Genomic DNA, 11,567 nt, shown 5'->3' with positions numbered 1-11,567 from the left:
TTTTCATAAGACATTCATTCATTCATTCATTATTCCACTTATCCTGCACTTGTGAACCCCCCTGCAGGTGTTTGGACTGCATGCACCTTTTATTAGGTGCATATATGTGAAAAAGAAAAACCAAGTAACAAATTTACCAAAAGTTTCATTCCAAAACTTCCTTTTTATATAATCGGAAAACAATCGGCATTGACGTATGACATCCTTATAATATGTCTGGCATTTGTGTCAATATTACCAGTGAATCTACAGCCCTCATAGGGGCTGGCAGACGTTTAGCAGGTGTCGTATGAAATCCTTACCGACGCAGGGGACATATAGAAGACATTATAGGGAGGGAATGAGTGACAGAGGAGGCAAGCGGAGGAAGATGGAGAGAAGGGGGTGGAGAAACGGGATGCTTTATTTTTTTTAATCCATTTATCGTTTCTTTAGTTGACAGTTCTTTTTTTTTATCTGATAATAATTTCCCGTTTTTTTTTTCCCTCCCTCGCATTTAAATCAGATTAATGCGAGAACACCGGTGACTGACACGAAATTAATGTTTCAGATTTAATTAAGAGAGATGGATAGAAGGGGGGCGGAGGGAGAGACGGAGAAAAAAAAAGAGGGGGAGAGCGATAGGAGAAAGGAGGGGGGGTAGATAGTGAGAGACAAAGGGATAGAGAGAAGATGGGGAGAAAGAGACAAGAAGAAGAAAAGAAAACACATCTGCCAGCTGCCCCGCCCCCTCATCAGTCTCTGGGGAGCAACGGCTTATGGAAATGTAGAAAAGAGAGGGAGAGAGAGAGAGAGAGAGAGAGAGAGAGAGGGAGAGAGAGGGAGGGAGAGAGAGGGAGGGGGGGTGAGCCATGCCATTGGTCAGCCGTTTCAACATCTAGCGTGATGGAAATATTTCAGGCGAAGAAGCCGAGGAAGAGACGGGAGACTCAGGAAACACGTTCAGGTCCAAAGGAGACGGGAGGACAGACCTGAGGGGGGGCGTTGAAAAAAAAAAAGAAACAAAAAAGAGAAAAGAAAGGGAAGATGGATGAATGGAGGGACGAGGAAAACAGGTTTAATTAGCACAGGACTCTGGAGGGGTGAGGAGGGTTTTGTCCCTGGTGTTTTTTTTAAAGAAATCTAAAATCAGGTTAAATGTAGAAGCGGCGTGTTTCCCCCGCCCCCCTCCCACGTTGTGAAATCACCCGGCGTGTTGGTTTGTCCGACAGTAGCGTGTCGATGTGGGACTCCGAGGGACGCCAGGGACTGTTCTGACATGGTGCCGACCACAATTCTCCAGGACGAGGACAGAGCGGCGGCAGCAGATGCGTCTCGGAGCGGCCGCAGGTATTCTCTGACTATCGATCCGCGCTGAACGCGAACCTTCCCCTCACCTGAGAGAGGAACAAAAAAAAGCGAGAGGCCATTTAAATTTTCCTACGCCGGAAACGAAAAACAAAAAATCAGCAACGGCGTGCAATAAATTTGCTTTGGGCGCGAACGGCGAGGCTGCCGGCGGCTCCCCGGCCCCCCTCGAAGCCCCCGCTAACGTACGTCACATTCCCCGATCGGGAGCAACAGATGGACTCAAAGCCATAGAGGGGAAACAAACCCACAAGCCATAAGAGACCCCCCCCCTCCTAAGGATCCCTTTTTTTGTGAGAAAAAAAGAAACCTTCTTCCGCTCTCTGCTTTACTGAGCGGAGGACAGTTCAGATATTGAATAACGATAAATAATGTGCGATCTGCGTGTGAAGTGCAGGGGACAGTCGTTGGCCCCCCCGGAGACTGAAAGAGACGTTTAAGTCAAACCCAGACCAGGAGGGGGGTCGGGGTGGAGGTGGAGGTGGGGGCGTGCCTGTCAGAGACAGATAATGACAGGGCAGAAAAAGGGGGCGGCTGCCGCCGTTCATTGATTGTCACCAAGAGTCGGAGAGACTTCACCTGCCGGACGTCCGATCGGACCGAAGACAAAAAGACCCCTCGGCAGGGGACGAGCATCCAAAGAGGGGGGGATCCCCGTCTCTCTCCGCCCGTCCAGTCGGCAGGCTGGCTGGCTCGGCCATGGCGTTCACCTTTGCGGCCTTCTGCTACATGCTCACCCTGGTGCTGTGCGCCGCCCTCATCTTCTTCGTCATATGGCAGGTGAGTGTCACTCCGTCCGACCCGCGACCACCACGCTGACCCACTCCATCCTGTCCGCGTCCGCCCCATCCGCTCTGACCCGCATCCACTCTATCGTCCTCGCCTCCCTGACCCAAGTCCACTCTGACCCACGTCCACTCTCTTGTCCTCGTCTCCCTGACCCACGGCCACTCCGTCATCTAATCGTCCCACCCATGTCCGCTCTGCAAGTCCTCGTCTCCTTGACCCACATCCACTGTGTCGTGCATCCACTCTGCTGTCCTCGTCTCCTTGACCCACGTCCACTCCGACCCTGGTCCGCCGTCATCCGTCTGCTTGGTCGTCCACCCTGATCTATAAATGAAGAACAAAATAAAAAGGAAACACTTAAATTAATTTCTCATTACGCCCTTCTGTAAATCTGTCTTTTTTCCCTTAAATCTAATTAAAAAAGGAATAGAACAGAGACGGTCCCAAAAACCAACAAAAAGAAATTGGAAGCATTGCTGCAAAATCAACTGAAATTAGCTTGAAATTTCCCCAAAAATCTTGTGAAAAATTCCTTAGAATTTAACTCAAAAATTAAAAAAAAAAATAGACATGACACTTCTTGAAAATCTGAAGGGGATTTCCCAGAAGATTAGCAAGAATATGAATAAATGGGCAAATCGCACATTCGCGTTAAAAATGTTGGAATTACAATTTAAAGTCACCCATGTAAGTATCCCATGAGGATCTTGCTTTAAATACATTACTGACAGGTGTAACATGAAACACAGGAACAGTTCAATCTTCGCCTCGTTCATATGGACACACACTCACACACACACACACACACACACACCAAGAGAGCCTCGACTGGCGGAGATAATGGCAGCCATAACTCCGGTCTGAGCCCACCAGACGTCTCAGTGGTGGAAATGCTCAGGCGTAATTGCACCCATTTGTCACGGCCCAACACCTCCAGCCACCTCATGAAAAATATATGTACATGTACGATATTAAGAAGCGTCCATCTGATTCATTTAGTCATTCATGGGGGGGCGGGTCTGGAGACACAGTTTTTTTTTAGTGTTTTTCATTTATTTCCGCCCTCGGGAGACTCCAGTTGGTTTATTACCAGATAATTACGTCTCACTGAACCTGCCAGATTTATATTTTGACGTATACAAAAAAACAGAAGACCATCTTCTTTACTTCTCGTAGGGAATAAAAGAAAAGGAAATAAACACTTTCTCTGACGGGGCATCCCGGCGGACACGCAGCAACCTTACGTCTCGGGTCTATGTGTGTCCGCCCTGGGTGTGAGAGTGGAATTTGCACAGGCGGTGGCGGCGGCAGCTCAGACAAACACCGAGGCTCGGAGCCCTTTTCCCTCAGAGGAACCCGAACACAGTGCGTCATCCTTAACCCTCCTGACACCGGCGCAAACAGCTTCTTTATGCAACGTGTGTTGCATTTATGTTGATTTTCTTCACTGTGGTGAAATGGACAATATTAAAAAGCAAGTAGCAGCAAAAAACACCATTATCTCGGGGGACTATTTTGTGTTTTGCACCTTAATGACCTGGAAGCTCAGGTGTGCCAGAATCTGCTTGAGCGTGTGAAGGAATGTAAATCCCAAGGACTGAGCCTCGATCCTCCGCCGCGTCAGCACCTGAAGGGAGAGCCGAGCGTCTGACGGGTCGCCCGGACCGTGTGACCTGAGCGCTTATCAAACTATAATTTCCAAACCTCCCCACCCGCCTCTCTCGCCACAGCAGAACAATCCCAGTTCCCTTCGCCGCGCTCGGGCCAATCGTCTCGTTCGTTTGCCGCCACGGTAACCATGGAGCCCGCTGAGGCTGGGGGCGGCCGGGCAGGGTGCGCAGGGGTGTGCGCATGTGTGTGCGCGCTATGTTGCCATGGAAACTGCATCTGTTTACAACAAGTGTGAAAGCGGCGCAGGCTGGGATGAAGGTGATGGAGGTGGAGGTGGCTGTGAGGGTGCAGGCTGGGGGGGATACCGTTATAGAGCGCAGCTATTTCCGACCAGCGCCTTGCTTTTCATGATATCTAACAGGGTTTTTCTGCCCACTTATCAGGCGAAAAGAAAAGAAGTCTGGCACTAATGATTTTCACTGAGTCATGGAGACGAGCCCTCACCGTCCAAACGGCTCTTCAGAAGCGCTCCGCCGAGACCGCAGCGCTCGCTCTCACCTCGCCGGCTCGTAGTGAACCACTCAGCCCGCACAATTGTGCCAAGTTATAAACAATAAAAGGAAGATTTAATATTCTCGATAAAAGTAACGGCTTGTAAATGTGCCGCGGTGGCAAACCGTCCAATTTAACAAGCTAAATCAAGCTAAAGCTCGAACTATTGTGTCACATCATTATTCTCGAAATAAATTGTGAAGTGCATATTTTAACTTTCTACATCCAAACATTAATATGTATTATATAAAACACAAATACACGATGAAGTATCCAAAACATTACCTTGACAGCTTAGAAACCAGAAATAATGTAGAAAAAAAAAACAACAAATAACCCAAAATTACAGCAAAATCGCCCAAAGATCACAAGAAATTACCAAAAGGAAAAAAGAAATCTGATAGAAAATGCCTCCAAAAAACTGAACAAAAATTTAAATTACCAAAAACATTTTGCAAAATACTGAGCAGGAGATTCATGATGAGATCCACTCACCAAATATTTTATTATTATAATGTGCAGATTATTTATGCCCCCAGGAAAATGTTGACCTCACCATCATTACTTTTTTTAAATATTTATCTCATGTCACTCATTTCGTTTTCTTCATTTATGACCTTTGCGTGTGTCTGTCAGAATAATCTGGTAATTCAGAAAAATCATTTGCTAATTCTTGTATATTTCCTCTGCAACGTCAGAATGCCAATAAATGTCTCACACACACACACACAAACACACACACACACACACACACACACACATTTACACCCCATTCATCAGTGTGTTCAGACAGGAAGTTGTGGCCGCAGTCACTAAAACGACAGCAGCTCCACGCAGGAGATAAAACAGGGCTGGTTGAAAAGACGGCTGCGGGGAGGACTCGGCACGTGGACAGGAATGCCCAGAAAAAACAAACTCACGTGTTTGTGTTTCATGTGTTTGATACTATCAGATCATCGCGTTTGACGAGCTTCGCACAGACTTCAAGAACCCCATCGATCAAAGCAACCCGACCAGAGCGGTAAGAACGCCAGCTTTATTCCGTCCCCTCTGCTGCCAGAGCGTTGGATGACAACTTCCCATGGCAGAAAATGCAAAGTCCAACCGGGGGGGAAATCGTCTTCGGCATTTAACAATGATGTTTGTCAATGTTTGCTCGCATCAACTGTTCAGACCAAAATAAGAGCATCAGTGATCCGCTGCCTGCTCTGGCGGCTGACAGAGGAACGAGAGGTTGCAAAAGAATTTGTGATTTTAACCTCAGAGCCAATAGATTTCACGATCGAACAGTTTTTCATATTAATTACATTTTTTTTCACATTTTCAGGGATTTATTTGTCTTACGGTTCATTTTCTGCATTTCTTACTTAGATAATTTAAACCTTAAAAGTCAAAATTGCCTCTTTCCAATTCATTTTCCCTTAATTGATATTTGTTGCTACTGATTGTACAGGCAGTGAGGATGCAAGCGAGGGCACATCTGGTATTTTTGTCTGGTTTATTGGTCTTTTGTAGAATTTCTATCAAGTATAAGGGGAGGTTTTCCGGCCGGTAATGGAATATTCTTCCTATTAATTAAAATCAGTGCACGGGTCCTTTGGTTCTGATCCAGACATCCAGGTGAAAGGGCTCCACCTTCATTAACATGCAGATTTGAATAATCATCCCTCTCCAGAAGTCTCACTTTGCTCAATTAGTAGGCATGAGAATGCAAATTGAGCCCCCCCCACCCACCAGCCATCAACGCGGGGAGATGCTGATCGCCGTGGCAACCGCAAAAGTTCAGCTGCATCACCTCACCTCACTATAATAAGAACTTATTCGCTGGAGTCCCACTTGAAACTTCAGCCCACTCCAGAGTCAAAACAGGAGACGCTCTTCCTTCCACGGCTGCAGGCTGGAGATGATTGCGGCTGGGCGCCAGGTGCAGGCTCCTCGGCTCCGCTAGGCTTTGGCGGATTTGTGAAAAAAAAAAAAAGGACCTTCTTGCACATCTGAAGGCTGTGAAGTGGTCTTTTCTAATTTCAGCTGATTTCCTGCAGGTTTTTGGCATTTAAGTAGTCATTTCATGCAGATGTTTGGCTCCTGTCCAGGTCATTTTTATGCACGCTTTATTTCTTCCCCAAAAGGTATGGGGATGTTTTGTATTCAGTAATTCCTTTCTGAGTTTTGGAAAAGTTTCTTGCTATTGTTCACTGAAAAGGGCCGCTGTCATGAGTGGGCAGTTCTCCCCCCTCTCTCTCCGTGGGCGACGCTGCTTCTGCACAAAACATTCTCTCCTCACCTCAATAACAAATCGCATCGCCGTCGGTAACCGCTGCCATTATCTCCTCCGTGGAGCTGGGTAGCAGCAGCTGCGAGCGTCCGTTTTTCTCACAAGTTGTGATGTTCCAGCGACTATGTCGAACCCGTGCCCAACGCGTCCGGCGCCGAGGCGCGGGGGAGGAGGCTGCAAAGCCCGGCAGTAGGCGTGAGGAGGCTCTGCCAGCGTCGGACACACAAACACACACCGGCTGAAACCCCTGTAAAAACACAATGCGGCAGCAAGCGATAAAAGCAGAATTTAGAGTTTTCAGGCCCTCTTTGGATGGTTATTTAGTTACATCTGTCTTAGTGAATTGTTTTTTGTAGTTGCTTTCCTGGCCATTTTGGCTTGTTTCATTAAAGGTCAAGTTCTGTTGTATCTTTAGACACTTCGGAGTCACTAAGATGGCTGTCTTCATGAGAACGTTTTACAGTTTTATCATCAGCTTTCAGTTGTTTGGCAAAAAGACTTTTTCAGACATAGCTGTGCTAATTTTCATGGTCATTTCAGCTGATTTGGGGGGTTTTCTTGGTCTTTTTTTTCAAGTTGTAGGTAAATGAAAGGCTGCCTTCGAGAGTTAATCCTAGTCTTGGATCTCTTTTCCATGTGAGAGCAGCTCACACTAACCCAGTCTGAGTCCATCCAGGCTGCAGGGACAGTTTGCTGTCCGGATGCTGCGGATTCAGGGCAGCGGCCACTTTGAGCTTGTCCAGGGATTCGGAAATTTATGCTCGGAGGCGCAGCTCATGGCCCGAGCTGAAGGGAAACAGACCACGGCGGCCCGGAAACTTCCGTCCCGACAGAGTCAGAGAAGAAACGAGGGCTACGAGAAGTGACCTCAGAATGAGCAGCAAATGACAATTTTTCTGCTTTAAGTGTAGAGATTTAAAATGGATTAATTTGAAAATGAATTAAGGCACAGTGTGGGGGACCCAGTTAAATATGAAACTAATTAGAGGCACTCATTGATTTTCCAGTTGCAAGCAGTTCAATCTGATTTATCACGTCGGCGACAAGGGACATGGGCAGATATGAGAGAACGGACGATAAAATGCCTGATCAAGGCAAACTTTTATTTACGCCCTGAAATGTTCAAGCGGAGATCGCCTCCGTCCCCGTGGCCGGCTGAGGAGGCATAACTCAGACGCCCTGTCTTTGTGTTCCGACAGAGGGAAAGGATCCTCAACATCGAGAGAATTTGCAACCTCCTCCGCAGGGTGAGCCATCGACCATCAGGACGTCCGCGCAGTCTTTTATTGTGAAAATCCAATATTGATAAAAACCTGAAAGTGAATGGGATTGGGTTGGGAGCCAGGAAACCAGATCACCTGACATTATGTGCCTGTGTGTGTGTGTGTGTGCCTGTGTGTGTGCGCACGTCAGCTGGTGGTTCCGGAGTACTCCATCCACGGGCTTTTCTGCCTGATGTTCATGTGTGCGGGAGAGTGGGTGACCCTCGGCCTAAACATCCCGCTGCTCTTCTACCATCTGTGGAGGTAGGAAGTCCAGACCCCCCCACCCAAGCAGATGTCTCCACGGCTCCCGTCCAATCCCACAAAACTTATTTTCCCTTTCAGGTTCTTCCACCGACCAGCCGACGGCTCCGAAGTCATGTACGACCCAGTCAGTGTGATGAACGCCGACATTCTCAACTACTGCCAGAAGGAGTCGTGGTGTAAACTGGGCTTTTATCTGCTCTCGTTCTTCTACTATCTCTACAGGTGTGTGTGCGTATGCATATACGCAACGTTTATCGCGTACACCATATACGAACGCATATGTATTTAAAGCAGATACGGGGTGAAAGTGTGTCATATGAGTTGAACAACCGTTAGCGCCATTCTTCGTGTCTGTTAATTATCTTGTTTGGGGGAAAACAAAATAGCTCAAAAATGTTTTTGGTCAGACTGTCCTTTACTTTTGCCTAATTTTAGGGAAGTTCTTACAGATTTTGAGGTACTTAAGCATAAGTACTCATAACTAAGGCTTTTTAAAAACGTTCATTTTTTACAAAAAGAACTTTTGAGTTTCAGCTTGTTTTTTCCTCATTCTTAGGCCTTTTTCCGGAAATCGCTGTGCATTTGCCAATTTTGTGCAAAAGTCGGGGGGAATTTCTGGATTTTTCTGCTCATTTTTTTTTTGCCAATTTCTAGCACATGCCTAAAGCTAAGCTCTGCTGCTCTGTATTTCCTGCTGCACTGACATGTCTTTTTTTTTTTTTTTTTTTTTTTCAAAAAAAAAAAAAAAAAGACGCAGCTGGACCTCAAATTAAAGGGTCGGTTATAGATTTGCCTTCTGAACCGGTTCGGTGTCGCTTGTGCTGAAATGTCGATTGACCCCCCCAAAATAAGAGCTCACCCGAGTTTCTCTCTGTGTGTTTTCTGTGCTTGCTGCCGTGGTCTATTTCCTGCTGAAGTATGGTCTACGCCTTGGTGAGCTTCTAACAGCCAGCGGGGGAAACATTGGAAAGAAAGAGGAAAGAAAGATTCTTATAAAAAACAAAAAAAAAAAGAAAGAAAAAAACAAAAAACAGGAACAATGAAGACATCAGCTCTTCCTGTCTCTGTGTATCCTTCCCGACGCCGCCTCGGGGTTTTTGCCCCTACGTCTCATCTCGGAAAGAAAAACAAACAAACAAATAAACCAGAAGACTGATCCGAGCGATAACGTGAATGTAAAAGCTCGATCTGTATCGGCCTATCGAGGATTTTGTCGTCGGGCGGCTTGACGGAGGTATATCTAAAAAAGAAAAGGGATTGAAACAGACGAGGGGACGCTTGTGTTGCCTTTTCTAACCCACAGTTTCTGAAGGGCTGGAGTTTTTACCCCCCTCACCCCATGCTGCTCTTAACTGACCCAGTCTCTCCACTCACTGTGAATCTCCAAACTCTTCGGGACTGGAAGGGAAAAAAACCCAACAAACTAAACATATACAGTATTTCTGTATCTTCTTGACTTTTCCAAATGTGCTTAGGGGGAACTCTTTGGGTTTTGTTCTGTATATTGTAAGCAACAGATGCCTCTGATATGAAACCACCCCTGTTGTGTCGCTGGATGACAGGGTCGGCCTGAGGCTTTTTAGAGAAAAAAGTCGCCACAGGGGACTGGGCCCCCAAGTTGTCACGTTAGGGAGTAACTATTTATTCAAAAATATTAAATAAAAAAATTTAAAAAATGTAGCACTACACTGTAAAATTTGCCAAGCTTATCTTGAGTTTAATAAAAAGCCTATTAACCTGCTGCGTTAGAGAAAATTATGAAGCTGAAACTTTACAATTAGAAATAATTATTTCTTTGTTTAAAAAATAACTGGATACAATTTTGAACATCTGCAAGAGCAATGAATAAGAAGAAGAAATTAGACATAATAATTTTACAATTCTGCTTTTTCCAAGACAATTGTTTTCCAGGTTTTCTTGTGAGTCAACCTATCAAATTTCAGAGTAGCAGATTTGCAGAAATAGTGCAGATCAAACTGGTCATATTTTTAGATATCTGCAAGGTTAAATAGGAAAATAGCAAAAGTGCAATACAAGGAACACAATTCATACAAAGTGAACATGTGAAAGGATTAAAAACAAACAGTCATTTTTAAAGCAGACAAAATAAGTGTAAATAGAGTTGAAGAGGCAACTGAAGGCCTCCAAACTTTGTTTTAATTAAAAAAGATAAAAAAACAAACAAACAAAAAGCTAAGACCAACAGGCTGTCAGGTTAAAGAACACAAACAGTAAAAAATACAGATGTGCAATAAAAGTTCGAGACAAAGGCTATAAAAAGTCTGGACCTCATTCAGACAACAAACTAACAAAATCTATCTTGGAGGGAGGGGGCCCCTGACCAATCACAGGGCCCTGAAAATGTGTTTACTTTGCTCAGCGGGCCGGGTTGGGCCGGCCCTGTGGGTATATAAAACTGTAACGGGCAAAAACAGGGTTTGCTAGAGAACCTTAAAACACTGTAAGAAATGTCGGGCTGGGATGGGCCATAGCAGAGTGGCAGTTGGACCAGGGTTGGCTCATAGAGGCAGAAGTGGAGGCTTCATTGAAAGCTATTAACCTCCACCATCTTCAGTCACAGCTAGGTACCTCAGGTGGGGCGGTTAATGTGAGTTAACCTTATCAACCTTTCATTGATACTAATCGTGGAATGACCTCTCATAAACATTTGGGTAGCCACATTCTATTTTAAGAACAGCGCCCCCTGTCATTCTACGTGCTCCTTCCGACATAGCTTTTCTGCGATCGGTTGAAAGTCTAGCCCTTTATATCAAGCAGTGTTTGAACCAAAATTGCTAGCCTTGGCGTTCGGTCTGGCGATATCAGGCCAGCTCGGGGGGCAAATGTCTGAGAAGGAAAAGAACGGTGTCCATGTATGAGTAGAAACACTTAGAAACCTCTGAGGGCCTAACTTCTGGTTTAGACTTTGCCAACTTTACTGTGATGAAATTATTTGATCTTATCAACCTCAGAAAATGTAATATGACTGACCGAATGAATCGAATCGGAATTTTTAACAGTTTGTTGAACAGGGGTTTGGACATATCACTCTCCACCCACTTGTCTGTCAGCGTACATCTAAAGTGAAGGTGTTTTTTCAGCCCCCCTTCATCAGATGACTGACAGAGTGGTTGCAATTCCACATTTTGGCCACTAAGAAAATTCAAATCTAAAACCTGTCTCTCCTTCTATCCAGCTTTGTCAACGAACCCACGGTTGGCAAAGATGCTATTTTCCACACATATTACATAATTTCCCGGGCGCCGGTCTTTGCTGAGAGTCGAATTTCACACTGTAACGGAGAACCGACCGCCACTTTGACTTAACCATCCCTGATAACGTAAGCATTCCTGTCCATCTAGGACGTACTGTATGTTGCGCTACATACTACACTCATGCTTTCCAAAGAGCTCCGTGCTCAGACTTAAAACGCCAAAAGTTTATTTGTAAAATAGCATAAAAAA

At 45.5% G+C, this 11,567-nt stretch overlaps 1 protein-coding gene across 1 annotated transcript; it reads left to right on the top strand.

Moving 5' to 3' along the window:
* The first annotated feature begins 882 nt into the window (after positions 1 to 882).
* Positions 883 to 10,296, top strand: cnih2 (cornichon family AMPA receptor auxiliary protein 2). The gene is made up of 6 exons (XM_086160293.1): positions 883 to 2,127; positions 5,252 to 5,320; positions 7,774 to 7,821; positions 7,988 to 8,100; positions 8,182 to 8,325; positions 9,021 to 10,296. The coding sequence occupies exons 1-6, from the start codon at positions 2,047 to 2,049 to the stop codon at positions 9,046 to 9,048; spliced, it is 483 nt and encodes a 160-aa protein (XP_086016419.1). The 5' UTR covers positions 883 to 2,046; the 3' UTR covers positions 9,049 to 10,296.
* Positions 10,297 to 11,567: the final 1,271 nt, after the last annotated feature.

Source organism: Fistularia commersonii, chromosome 15 (genome assembly GCF_037954325.1).
Source record: "Fistularia commersonii isolate RoL2024-O1a breed Wild chromosome 15, RoL_Fcom_v1.0, whole genome shotgun sequence".
Taxonomy (NCBI): domain Eukaryota; kingdom Metazoa; phylum Chordata; class Actinopteri; order Syngnathiformes; family Fistulariidae; genus Fistularia; species Fistularia commersonii.
The sequence above is the reverse complement of the archived record's forward strand: the minus strand, read 5'-3'. Positions and strand labels throughout refer to the sequence as shown.